The 12,174-nt window shown below is 36.4% G+C and overlaps 1 protein-coding gene across 7 annotated transcripts in view; it reads right to left on the reverse strand.

Annotated features, from left to right (window-relative positions):
• Positions 1-12,174, reverse strand: part of LOC145253622 (TBC1 domain family member 1-like) — a 386,800-nt gene that overhangs the window by 133,230 nt on the left and 241,396 nt on the right. For all 7 annotated transcript variants that reach the window (XM_080112951.1, XM_080112952.1, XM_080112950.1 and 4 more), the window contains exon 3: positions 5,154-5,246. In XM_080112951.1, the coding sequence (XP_079969077.1) occupies positions 5,154-5,246 (93 nt within the window). The remainder of the gene's footprint in view (positions 1-5,153; positions 5,247-12,174) is intronic.

Consider the following 12,174-nt stretch of genomic DNA (forward strand, 5'->3'; position numbering starts at 1 on the left):
GCTCTCTCTCCCTCGTTTGTGCGTGTGGTCTATAAATAAAAGAGAAAGATTTTATCAGCTTATTTGCTAGAAATAGTTTAGAATCAGACCAAGTTTACAATTAAACCTATGTATCAGGATAGCATCAAACAATAAGTCAACAAGAGAATGTATCTTGTTGACTTATTGCTTGATGCTATTCTGATAGATAGGTCTAATTCTAAAGTTATTTCGTTGACATATCATAAGTTGTTGCTCAGTGGATAGTGACGTCTCTGTCCTTTCTTTCTTCTTCTTCTTGGAGTTGTTTTCTTAATATTGGTGGTTAAAAAAGTCCTGGCACAGAAGTACTAATTCTAAACTTTTTACTTTTAATGGAATTCCCCACTACTCTAACCTTATGCAAGAAATACCGTTTTCACATTATTTTTATGCACCTGCATACATTCTTGCTACATCCCATTCCAATATTTTTTTTCAATAGGGTTTTATATCTTTTGTTAAAGAAAAAGCATTTTCACTTCTCACAACGAACATCTCTTTAAGTTGTATTAATGGGAGATAATATTTTTTAACGTATAACATAGAAATACTTTATGAGAATAGAAAGTGGTTCTTGGGTTTACTTTTATCAGAGACGTAATGCCCGCTTTCTTTATTTTGTCCTTTACTCCTCACATTCCAGGAACGATGAAGAAGGAAGAATGGCTGTTTTCTAGGTCAAAATCTATTCCATCTAACACTTATCGTTGACCTTGAATTAGTTTTTTTTTTTTTTTTTAGCTCCTTGCATCAAGTAGCTTCATGCCTTGTCTGGAGAGATTTCCATAAAAAATTACTTCCCAGACATTACCAGATGGGTGACCAATTTGGGAATACCAAGCGCTGTATGTAGGAGGATGTCAACATTTTTCTACTAACCCTGCAAAGAATACTGCCAGTAAAGAGTGAATGCTCACTGAAAAAAAATGGTGCATTTCATAAATATTTCGATGCCATCTGCATTTTCATTCCTCTTATGAAAATTTTGCACAAGCAATCAATTCTGATCTACAACTACCATCTTTCTTCTTATGAGGTCAAGAGTCAGAGATGTCATGGAACGACCTGTGCCACATAAAATCTTGCAAAGAGTTGATAATGACGGCTTACGGTGTTGGGCAAATTGTTCAGATTACTACGATTTTAGAATGGTCAATTTTTTTTTTTTTTTATCCATCACACAGAGTTAATTTTTAGGATATTAATAGAATGATTGATGACGGGCAAAACTGCCTAAAGGTTATCATGAAAAGCTGCAAAAAGAGATAATTTTTCTTAATGGAATCAAAGAAAGTCTTCATCATAAATGGGTTGATTTACTGTTATGCACTTATGAGTCAAACTATTTGATAACATTTCTGAGATTTATTTATTTACAGGTTAAATAATATAATGTGATTTATTTATTTGCACGTTTCAGTATGTTTATTTATTGTGCCTCATATTTTAATCACCAATTTCATCTCAATTTTGATTTAAATAAAAATTATGCATGCACACACACACACACGCACACACACACACACACACATTATATATATATATATATATATATAATATTATATTATTGGTAGTATTTTTTAGTTATTTAAACAAAACCAAAACCAAACTGTGTCAATCAAAGATGGCTCAATGTTTAGACAGAGCAATATGAATATGTTGAATATGAAAACTAGTGGCTACACATATGCAACTAGGTTTCAGTGACCACTGAAACATATTTGCATATGTGTATCCACTAGTTTTCATATTCAACATATTCATATATAAAGAAACTTAAAAGATTAAATGAAATTTTAGAAAATAAATGGAAGTTCTAGTGTGCATATGCAGGAGTCAAACTATTGTGAACATTTCTGAGATAAATCATTTACGCGGTGCCTTCAATAAGTTTCCAGACTTTCTCCTGTATAGGCATTTTTATTGATAGTACACACATGAAACACTAGTCCCCTTCAAAGTAATCTTCTCCGGCTGCTACGCACTTGTTGTACCATTCCAACAACTTCTGGAATGCCCCATGGAAGTCCTCTTGTGTAACCGTGTCAATGACCTTCATCACAGCCGCTTTTATCTCCTCAATTGTCGCATAACAACAATCTCTTAGGTTTTCCTTGAGCTTAGGGAATAACCAAAAGTCACAGAGCAACATCTAGACTATAGTGAAGGTGGTGAACTGTCTTGATGTCCATCTTGGTTAAATATTCTGATCTTCTCTTAGCACAGTGTGAACAAACTTGTATGCCCCCTTATTATTTTAAGGTGTGTGTGTGGGATGACAACCCCTGTTAACCGGCTTGCACTCAAAACACTGACCTGCCTCGTGACCCCTTGCTGCATGCAGGTGCACGCATTGTCAGTGAAAGTCAATGGGTTTGAAACCTGTTAACCTCAACCCTTCAACCTCTGTGCACTCAACTTAGAACACAAACCAGTTGCATTCACTCATACCGCATTATTGACAGACAACATCTCCAGGTGACCGGAATTTCAAAATAATGCATGATGGAATGTTTTAACGTCATCTGTGCCAATAAAATAGAGGAAGCAGACAACGAGGGAGAACAGTCACAGAGTGAGGACAAACTGACATTTTTCTTCACTGCCAAGCAGCCACACCCCCGCCACGTGCCTTCACGGATTCAAATTGGCTATTTTATTTTAAAAAGAGGGCATACTGAAAGGAGAAAAAGTTTTTTTTTTTATTATAGTTTCTTTTTAAAATAAAAAACTGTGCAAGTGAATGGACATCTGTTTCTTCATAATTTATCTTAAAACTTTTTCATAAAAAACAAAACAAAATGTGTTGAATTTTCATTAAAAAAAATCTACATTTTTTAAACCAATTTTTTTAGCTTTAAAAGGTTAAAAAAATGTTTTAAATTCGTTGTTATTTGTTTTATTTTATTTTTTATTTATAATGTGCTATATAAATTTAAACCACCGTGGAATTTCCATGGGTTCTGCTAGTTATTATTTGATTAGTTAAAATAGATGCCAATTCTAAGTTACTCAAATTATTAAAATTTTAAAGCCTTTCATAACTGATAAACATTGGATTTTCATAATTGTTTGTAAGGATTAAAACTACTTTTATATCTTGGTGTATTCCTATTAAACAGTTCTCATTAAAAATCTTCTTTTTTTTTTTTTTACATGCATTAACTATTGAGGTTGTTACAAAGTTTGGTTTATTTGGGTAACATCATTGGAGCACAGGGTGGTGAAGTGCAAGAGTTAGGATTTGATAGAGTACACTCAGGGAAATTTTTGCCATTGCTTAATAATAGAGCGTTACCAATGTCAATAAAGGAAAGAATCTATCAGGCATATGTACGCATTTTGATGATGTATCAAAGTAAAACCTCATTTTCTATCATTTCTTCAAATCTTTCTCTGTAGCATTCTTTTGAGGCCTGTAAACAGTCAGTTGTTGCTGAAGTTCAGATTTTTAAAAAAATAAAGTGGGTGTAAAAACAGTTTGTTTTGCCATCATTGCAATCAACTTTTGACACGCTGCATTGTTTTAGTGAAAGAGTACCTTTTCCTGCAGCTGTTGATGACTGATGATTTGCTTGGGTAATATCATTGGAGCACAGGGTGGTGCAGGTGCTGGAGAGATGGGAACATTTTTTATTTTTTTTATTTTTACACGGTGGTCACCACTTATCAAGGCCCGGAAGCCACTCAGGGATAAGGGTTATTGCAAGTACAGTACGTTAGTGCGGAGATTTGATGAAGTGTTTACTTAAGGGGGAGGTTCATTAGGAATTTGTTAACGTTGGACTTGAACACATCCAAGTTGTAGTCAGGTGGGAAGCAGGCAGATGGAACAGAGTTCCACAGGCGGGAACATTTGCCATTGCTAAATAATAGCGCATTACCACTGTTACTCAAGGGAAGAATCTAGCCGGCATATGTACACATTTTGACGATGTATGAAACCTGACCAATGAATATCGCAGACATGCATTCTACGTAGAGAATACGGTTATATTTGCTGTGGCTGATTGTCAAATATGTTTTCAGTCTATTTAATTTCTTTTGCCATTTCTTGATTTATGCACTCATTGGTGATAATAAAAACACACACAGTTGATTATAAAAATATTTCTTTTATTCAGCATAACCTTTTCAGTTTACAAATGACAGTTTTGACAAGTGTGATGGCATGCATGTTGAGGGTGGGGAAGTGGAGAAGAATGTGTTGCTTAGCTCGCCTCTCGTGGTCACTCTCGTCTCATGGTCGCTCTCATCTTGTTGTTGTCTGCCATTTCTTATTGGCCGAGATGACGTCAACATCCAATCATGTATTGAGTTGAAATGTGGGTCAAACTAACTGACCCAATCTCTGACGATTCTACATCCTACAATTTGACCTCTTTTGACATCATTTCTCGGGCCTTTGCATCCAGACTTGTGACCAACTTTTGTTTGACGTCACACTAGCAGATCTGGATTATTCAACAATACAATGGGAGTCTTAAAGACATGCTTATTTCTAATGACCTCAGACAGTATAGGGAAATACGTGCAGAACAGGAAACTATGGCAGTGTAAAGATAATATATTATCAACTTCTTAGTCTGAAGAATTGGTGGGTTTGTTTTACAATTCACAGAGAAAAAAAGTGGTGAAAAATGAAAAAATATAACAAATAAATGTTAACAAAGGCAAAATAAGTTACTCTTCTACCTACCTAGAAAAGATTTCAGTTCTTTTACTCACTTTAAAATGCTTAATCGGTTTGAAAAACATACAGTGTCTAACGATAGGTGTAGACAAGAAAAATGGCGGTGAACTGATTCCTAAATAGATGAAGGTTTGATGAGGACTTAAAAATAAGAAAAGTATACAAAATACTGTTAGAAACCCATCGAATATATGTTACTGTGACATATATTGGGTGAGTTTTTTTTTTTTTTTTTTTTGCATAATTTTTTAAAAGTCATTTAAATATGAGTAAAAACACTAAAAATTTCCCAGGTAAGTAAAAGAGTAACTTTTCTTGCCTAAGTCGACATTTGTTATATTTTTTATCACTTTTTTGTATCTCTGTGGATTGTAAAACAAACCTAAATTGGCTTAAGAATCGGTGAAGATTTTGAAAGAAAAAAGAAAAAAAAACTTACCACACTTTCAGAATGACATTTCAGAAGATGGCATATTAATACATTTCCATGATCACGAGCAGTGAATCCAAATACTTCCTGGTTTTTATGACCCTGAAAAAAAGTAAAACGAGACAATTTTAGCAGAGAAGAGTACTCACACCAGAGAGTATCCTGTACTTCTACATTGCTACCATTCGCCTATATAGGGAGTATTGTTGCCACATCTGGGCTGGTGCCTCATGAGTGTTATTCTCACAGTGTTTTGGCTGATGTCATCTCCGACCTTCTACGAGTGTGTCTTGTAAAACTGAAATCTGCACACAAAATTTTGAATCAACAAAGGTAGCAAGCTCTCATTCTGTCAGCCATGACTGGATAGAAGTAATTCCTAATTATATTTTTTGTATTGCTCACAGTGAGCATTGAACCTACAACCTCCAGAAGAGTGTCACTTAGAACTGAATTTTACCTAGTAATTTATACATTACACAACATGGTGTAATGGATAAGGTACTAGGTAAAATTCAGTTCAATGGTTGATGGGATGAGAGCATACTTTTTTTCTTTTTTTTTTTTTTTTACATAGGCATCACCACTTATCAAGGCCAAGAGGCCACTCAAGGATAAGGGTTAAAGAGTGTGCAGTAGAAATTGGACAATATAGTAATCGTTATTGATGGAAATTCGGTAAATTTGTTAACTTATATAGAATGGCTCATCAAAAACTCATTTACATTAGACTTGAAGACAACCATATTGTAGTCAGCTGGAAAGCAGAAAAACGGAAGACAATTCCACAGGCGTGCAGTTCTAAGAAAGAAGCTTTGTTCATGGAATCTACGTTTAGGTTTAGGCACAGATAAAGAGTGGGGAAATTTATTTAAAGTGTTTTCAGCTAGACGAGTGTTTCTTGTGAAAATTTGGCGAGGGGGGGGACCACAGATTGGAGCTCAGTTGAGTACTTTCCATGAAAATAACGTTACATCAGTGACAAACTCACAACATCTCTTCTGTGAGATAGAGGTTGCAGCGAAGAGAAAAGGACATCTCCCACCAGGCCACAAAGTCTATTTTGAACCCTATCAAGGCAGGACAAGTCTTTTCTAGCAGCTCCTGCCCATATGTGGCAACAGTATTCCATCCTTGGAGGTACCTGGCTCTTATATAGATAGAGAATTGCATCAGCAGTGAGATATCTACTGGATAGATAGAAGGATTCCACCACTTTTCCAGTGGCCTTGGCAACGGATTTAATGTATGTGTTCCATTTAAGATCAGGAGTAAAGGTCAAGCCCAGAAGCTTGTCAAAATATGAGGCCTCCCCAAGATGAGAGCTATTCATTTCAATTGATGCCAGATAGGGATCAGAGTGTTGATGATGTAAAGATAAAAGCTTGGTTTTAGATGCATTAAAAGTAACAAGCCACCTCTTTCCCCATTGTGCCACTTGCTCAAGATCAGAGGAGAGAGAATCAGAGAGAACTTGGTCGTTTACAGTAAGATGTGTTACCATAGATAGTAGTGTCATCAGCATAAATATCTATGAATGATGTAAGGATGTGATTTGGAAGATCATTAATGTAGATCAGGAAGAGAGTTGGACCCAGAATGAACACCTGAGGAACTCCAGCATTAATACTGTGAGCTTCTGATTTCTGCCCATCAACCACTACTCTTATGAACCTATCAGAGAGAAATAATTTAATAATTAAGACATCCAAGTTGTAGTCAGGAGGGAAACAGGCGAACGGAAGATAGTTCCACAATCGTGCACTTCTGAGAAGCTCTGCTCATGGAATCTACGTTTGGATTTAGGCACAGATAAAGAGTGGGGAAAATTATTGACAGTAGTTTTAGCCAGACAGGTGTTTCTCGTGAAAAATTGGTGAGGGGGGACGAGAGATTGGAGCTCAGACGAGCACTTGCCATGGAAATAACGATAAAACAAAGACATGCTCGCAACGTCTCTTCTGTGGGAGAGAGGTTGCAGGGAAGAGAAAAGGCCATCCCCCACCAAACCACAAAGTCTTTTTTGTACTCTGTCAAGGCAGGATAGGCTGTTTTTAGCAGCTTCTGCCCAGATGTGGCAGCAGTACTCCATCCTGGGATGTACTTGGCTTTTATACAGATAGAGAATTGCATCAGTAGTGAGATATCTTCTGGAGCGGTAGAAGGATCCCACCATTTTCCCAGCATCCCTGGCAACAGATTTGATGTACGTGTTCCATTTCAGATCAGGAGTAAAGGTCAAACCCAGAAGCTTGTCAAAACATGGAGCCTCCCCCAAGACGAGAGCCATCCATTTTAATTGATGCCAGATGGGATCAGAGCGTTGATGATGTAAAGATAGAAGCTTGGTTTTGGATGCATTGAAAGTGACCAGCCACCTCTTTCCCCATTGTACCACGCGCTCAAAATCAGAGGAGAGAGAATTAGAGAGAACTTTGTCATTTACGGTCTTTGATGTGTTGCCATAGATGGTCGTGTCATCAGCATAGATGTCAATGAATGATTTAAGTATGTGTTTTGGGAGATCATTGATGTGATCAGGAAGAGAGTTGGGCCCAGGATGGACCCCTGGGGGATTCCAGCATTAATACTGTGGGCCTCTGATTTCTGCCCATCAACCACTACTCTTATAAACCTATCAGAGAGAAATGATTTAATGATTGAGAAAACATTTCCAGTAATACCGTAGCTGGAAATCTTGTGAAGTAGGCCCTTATGCCATACTTTATCGAAGACCTTCGATATGTCAAGAGCAATTGCCCTGGAAAGAAAACCTTTGTCAAGAGATTCACTAATCCTATGTGATATAACCGTTAGCACATCTGCTGTAGATCTTGCAGAGCGGAAACCATATTGCATGTCACTAAGAAGGTTGTTTCTGTTGAGGTGGTTGACTACTTCTTTATTTAATATGGATTCCTACAACTTACTCATGACACAGGAGACTTATTGGTCTGCACTGACAGGGAGATGACTTTTCACCTGAATTCTTAAATACAGGGCATACTGATGAGGTTTTCCAGGGTGTTGGAAAGCACTTCTCCTTAAGGCAACGCTTAAACAGTTTTGTAAGTATGGGGGCAAGTTCTGGTTGGAGCTTTTTCAGCACTATAACTGGAATGCCGTCAGGGCCAGTTACTTTACTGGAATCAAGGTTCTAGCTTGGCGACCTCACGCACAGATATTTGTATGTTGCATAGCGTATTGTCTGTTATAGGAGGAAATACAGAGAATTGATGGCCATTGTCGCATAGGGTAGAATTAGCTGCTAAGTACTTGGCAAATAGTGTGGCCTTGTCTGATGCTGACGAGATGACCTCAGGTCCATTGATGATAGTTGGGATAGAACGCATGCTTCTGTTCAAGATCCTGTTTGCTATTTGCCAGAACTGGGGGAACCAAGCCACTGCTCAGCTACTTTGGATTTAACAGATTGAGCATATAGCTCTCTTGCATTTTTTATTACTCTTTTACAGTGGTTGCTGGCAGTTTTGAAAGCAGTTTTAGTCTCAGTACATCTATTACGTTGGTAGCTATGGAAAAAGTGATTTCTGTGCGCGATAGCAGCAGCACATTCAGGGGAGAACTATTGGCTGGCTGTTAGGTTTTTGTTGGAATTTTTTGGATGGTATGAATCGGTCTATGCCTACAATTAACCATTCGGTCAGGTCTGATACTATAGAGGACACATCTTTTTAAACATGGAATGCAGAGGTAGGTCAGATATGAATATACGGAAGCTATCCCAGTCAGACATAGAGTATCGATATACAATACGGTGGAGAGGTATGTCTGAAGAGTTATTACATTTCATTTTTATCTTAACTGCTACAACAGAGTGGTCAGAGGATCCCAGAGGACACAACATGAACACAGCTCAGGGGAAGTTGTGAGGAAAAGGTCTAAAAGGCTTGCATATTGACCGGGTGTATCAGGCACACGGGTGGGTTCGTGAACAATCCTGCAGAACAATAACATTGACAGGTACAAGTGTATAAAAAATGATTGCTTGATGGAGAGTAATTACTTCTTAAGCAACATTGCATCTGCTAAGCTAATTTGGACCAATCCACCTTTTTGTCAATTATCCAACCAAAATATTGGGCAATTTTTTTAAAAATTAGTCGATCACCATTTTAATACAAGCAAGACAAGACACAAAACATTTAAATAGTAAAACCCTAAAAATTAGCTACTCCTGCACTAAGAATACAAGAAAAGTAAGATTTACAGATGGAATTGTAAAAAATAAATAAATAAATTAAAAAAGGGACATAATTACAGCTTAAGTACAGCTGTATAGGAAATATGTTACTGACATTGTTCAAATCAGTTTTTATTTTATTTTATTTTAGTAAATTTGTTTAACTTCCGACTTGAACGATATGTACACATAAGTAAAACGCACGCATAAAATGTTTTTTTTTAAAGTGAGCCAACTGCATGCACTGTAAAACTCCTTAACAAAAGTTCAACTCGTCTAATCTTTCTAAACCCATAACTTTAGTTGCATAAGGTCTAGTTTCACCCAGTTTTTTTATATAGCAGTATGTTTTCGTTTACAACAAAATATTTGGGGGGCTGATTTCTTGCAATTTGCGATCCCTTATATAAAAAAAAAGAATGTGTGCAAATTTTGCTCCATAAAATTACCAATAATGACACGAAAGGGCATAACTCATAAAATTAAAACCTATTTTTAATCCAATAACTTCTGTTATGCAATCTCTATTTTTAAATAGTTTTCCCCATAGCAACCAATGTTTTTTATTGCATTAAATTATTTTGGGGATAATATCTTGTACTTTTTAAAGAAGCATGTGAGAGAATATAAGCAGTGCAGTAGAAAGTTTTAATTAAATTTAAACAAGATATACATACATATATATATATATATGTTTCATAGAGGAGTCACCACTAACCAAGACCTGGAGGCCATTCGAGGATAAGAGTTAATGACTGTACAGTAGTCATGGGGACAATAGCGTAGCAATTGTTAGTAGTTGCAATTTGGTATTTGTTTAAGGGGACGGATTCGACAAGAACTTGTTATGTATCTGCAGACAGTTTTATGAGGAACAGTCCAGCTAATTTTTTTTTTTTGGGGGGGGGGGGTCTGATATTTGCATCTTTTAAAGGAATTCTGGGAGGAGGATAAGCAGCCTCTCACGTCAGATTTGAATAATAATTAAAAGGCATACAATTATGTAGTCTCAAAAAAAAATATATATATATCTATATATCTATAAAAGTGAACGTGTCTGTCTCTCTGTCTGTCTGTGTACATTTCCCTACGCAATAACTCTGTCAATTTTTAGTCTATAGACTCAAAATTTGAAATACCGGGTACTGAGATTTGGGAAAATCGATGTGACGGGTGTCAGCCAGAAATTTGGCTGTTAAGGGGTCAAATTTCAACGATTTGACCTTTAAGAACTCTACCAAACTCCTCCGACAATTTTGGGTCTAGACACTTGAAATTTTAGATATAGGTTCCTTGAACCTGGATCTAACTTAATAAAGTGATTTGAGCCCGAAACTATAAATTTTAAGGGGTCATAATAGGGGTCAAAGTTTTAAAAAATTAACCATTTTTTTTTGTTTTTTTGCTTTTTTTGCACAGCATACACCTCCAAACACCCGAGCAACGCCAGGCACCCCTGCTAGTATATATATAAAAAAGGAAAATGGAGTAAAGTTCATTGAATTAACTTCTAGGTATTGTCTGTTCAAAAGTAGTTTTTCACTTGTACTCCCTCAATGTAACCTGACAAGAAGCAAAATCCCACCCCTACACTGTAGAGATCCCTAAATACCAAAAAACCTTCGACTAAAATAATTTTTTCCCCTCAAACTACTAGACTTTGGAATTCCCTCTCGGGTTCCTGCTTGCCCAACTGTACCGACATGCAGAAGTTCAACTGTAATGTGAATAGATATCTCGCTGCTCAACTCCATAAATAGCATCCCAGTAAATTTGGTGCCAAATAGTAGCCCTTTACATCAAAGTGGCACTGTGCCTTGTTTGGGGTGAAATAATAATTTAAAAAAAAATTATATAGTCTTAACAGAAACAAGAGAATTTAGCTTAATATTTCATTGAATTAACTCCGACGCATTATTTTAAGTCTTTTTTTAGCAAACAAATTAACTGAAGAACAGTGAAGATTAATATTGGAGCTGCGCTGTAAATAGAAAGTCCACGGCGCCACTCAAGAGATTCATTACAAGCAAGAGGAAGACTGATATTAGTATTGCAAAAAGATAGAAATACAAGAAACCGGATTAAATAGGGCAGCAGGATTTCTAGCTAGACACAAGGAAGTTCACAAGTCGTCTGCTTCATTGTTATTACACAAAGATATATAAAAAGATAGTTTCTTCTTTAGTCGTGAACGGCTTACCTAAAAAAATGTACAATGCAAGGATTTACATAAGTACAATATAACTATCGATATATAATAGCTTTTTGAAAAGAGATTTTAATCATTTCTCTCTATTTAATGTGAGTGTGGTAAAAAGATCACCTATATTTTATATCTATACTCCTATAATTTTTTTTTGTGCATATATTAAAAACACATTTTTCTATTTATTTAAAAAGAAAATACAACTTGGTTATATATGTATTGTAGAGTTGCATTCACTAGCAAAAGATCTAGCTAATTTGCATATTCTTTTAAACATTCATTTGAAGTAATTCCTTATTAGTTTTTTTCAGTTTTCTCATGGAATGATCATCTTTAGTTAACTATTACGTATTTATGGAGATATTCTACAGGATTTATACTTGTGTAATCCATCCATTCATAGCTTTGAGCCCCTAGGGTGGGGCATAGGCCATCCACAACTTTTGTAGATGCTTTTGAAGCGAGGAGTTCTTTTTTTCGGGGTGAGGGTGCTAGCCCCACACCCAACCTGCCCAGAAGGAACATACAGCGCTTAGCCTCCCCAAATGGTCACCCATCTGATACTGGCCAGGCTCAACGCTGCTTAACTTTGGTGATCTGACGAGAACCGGCATGGCAAC

This window comes from Euprymna scolopes, chromosome 3 (assembly GCF_053919585.1).
Source record: "Euprymna scolopes isolate OS-2025 chromosome 3, ASM5391958v1, whole genome shotgun sequence".
NCBI lineage: Eukaryota > Metazoa > Mollusca > Cephalopoda > Sepiida > Sepiolidae > Euprymna > Euprymna scolopes.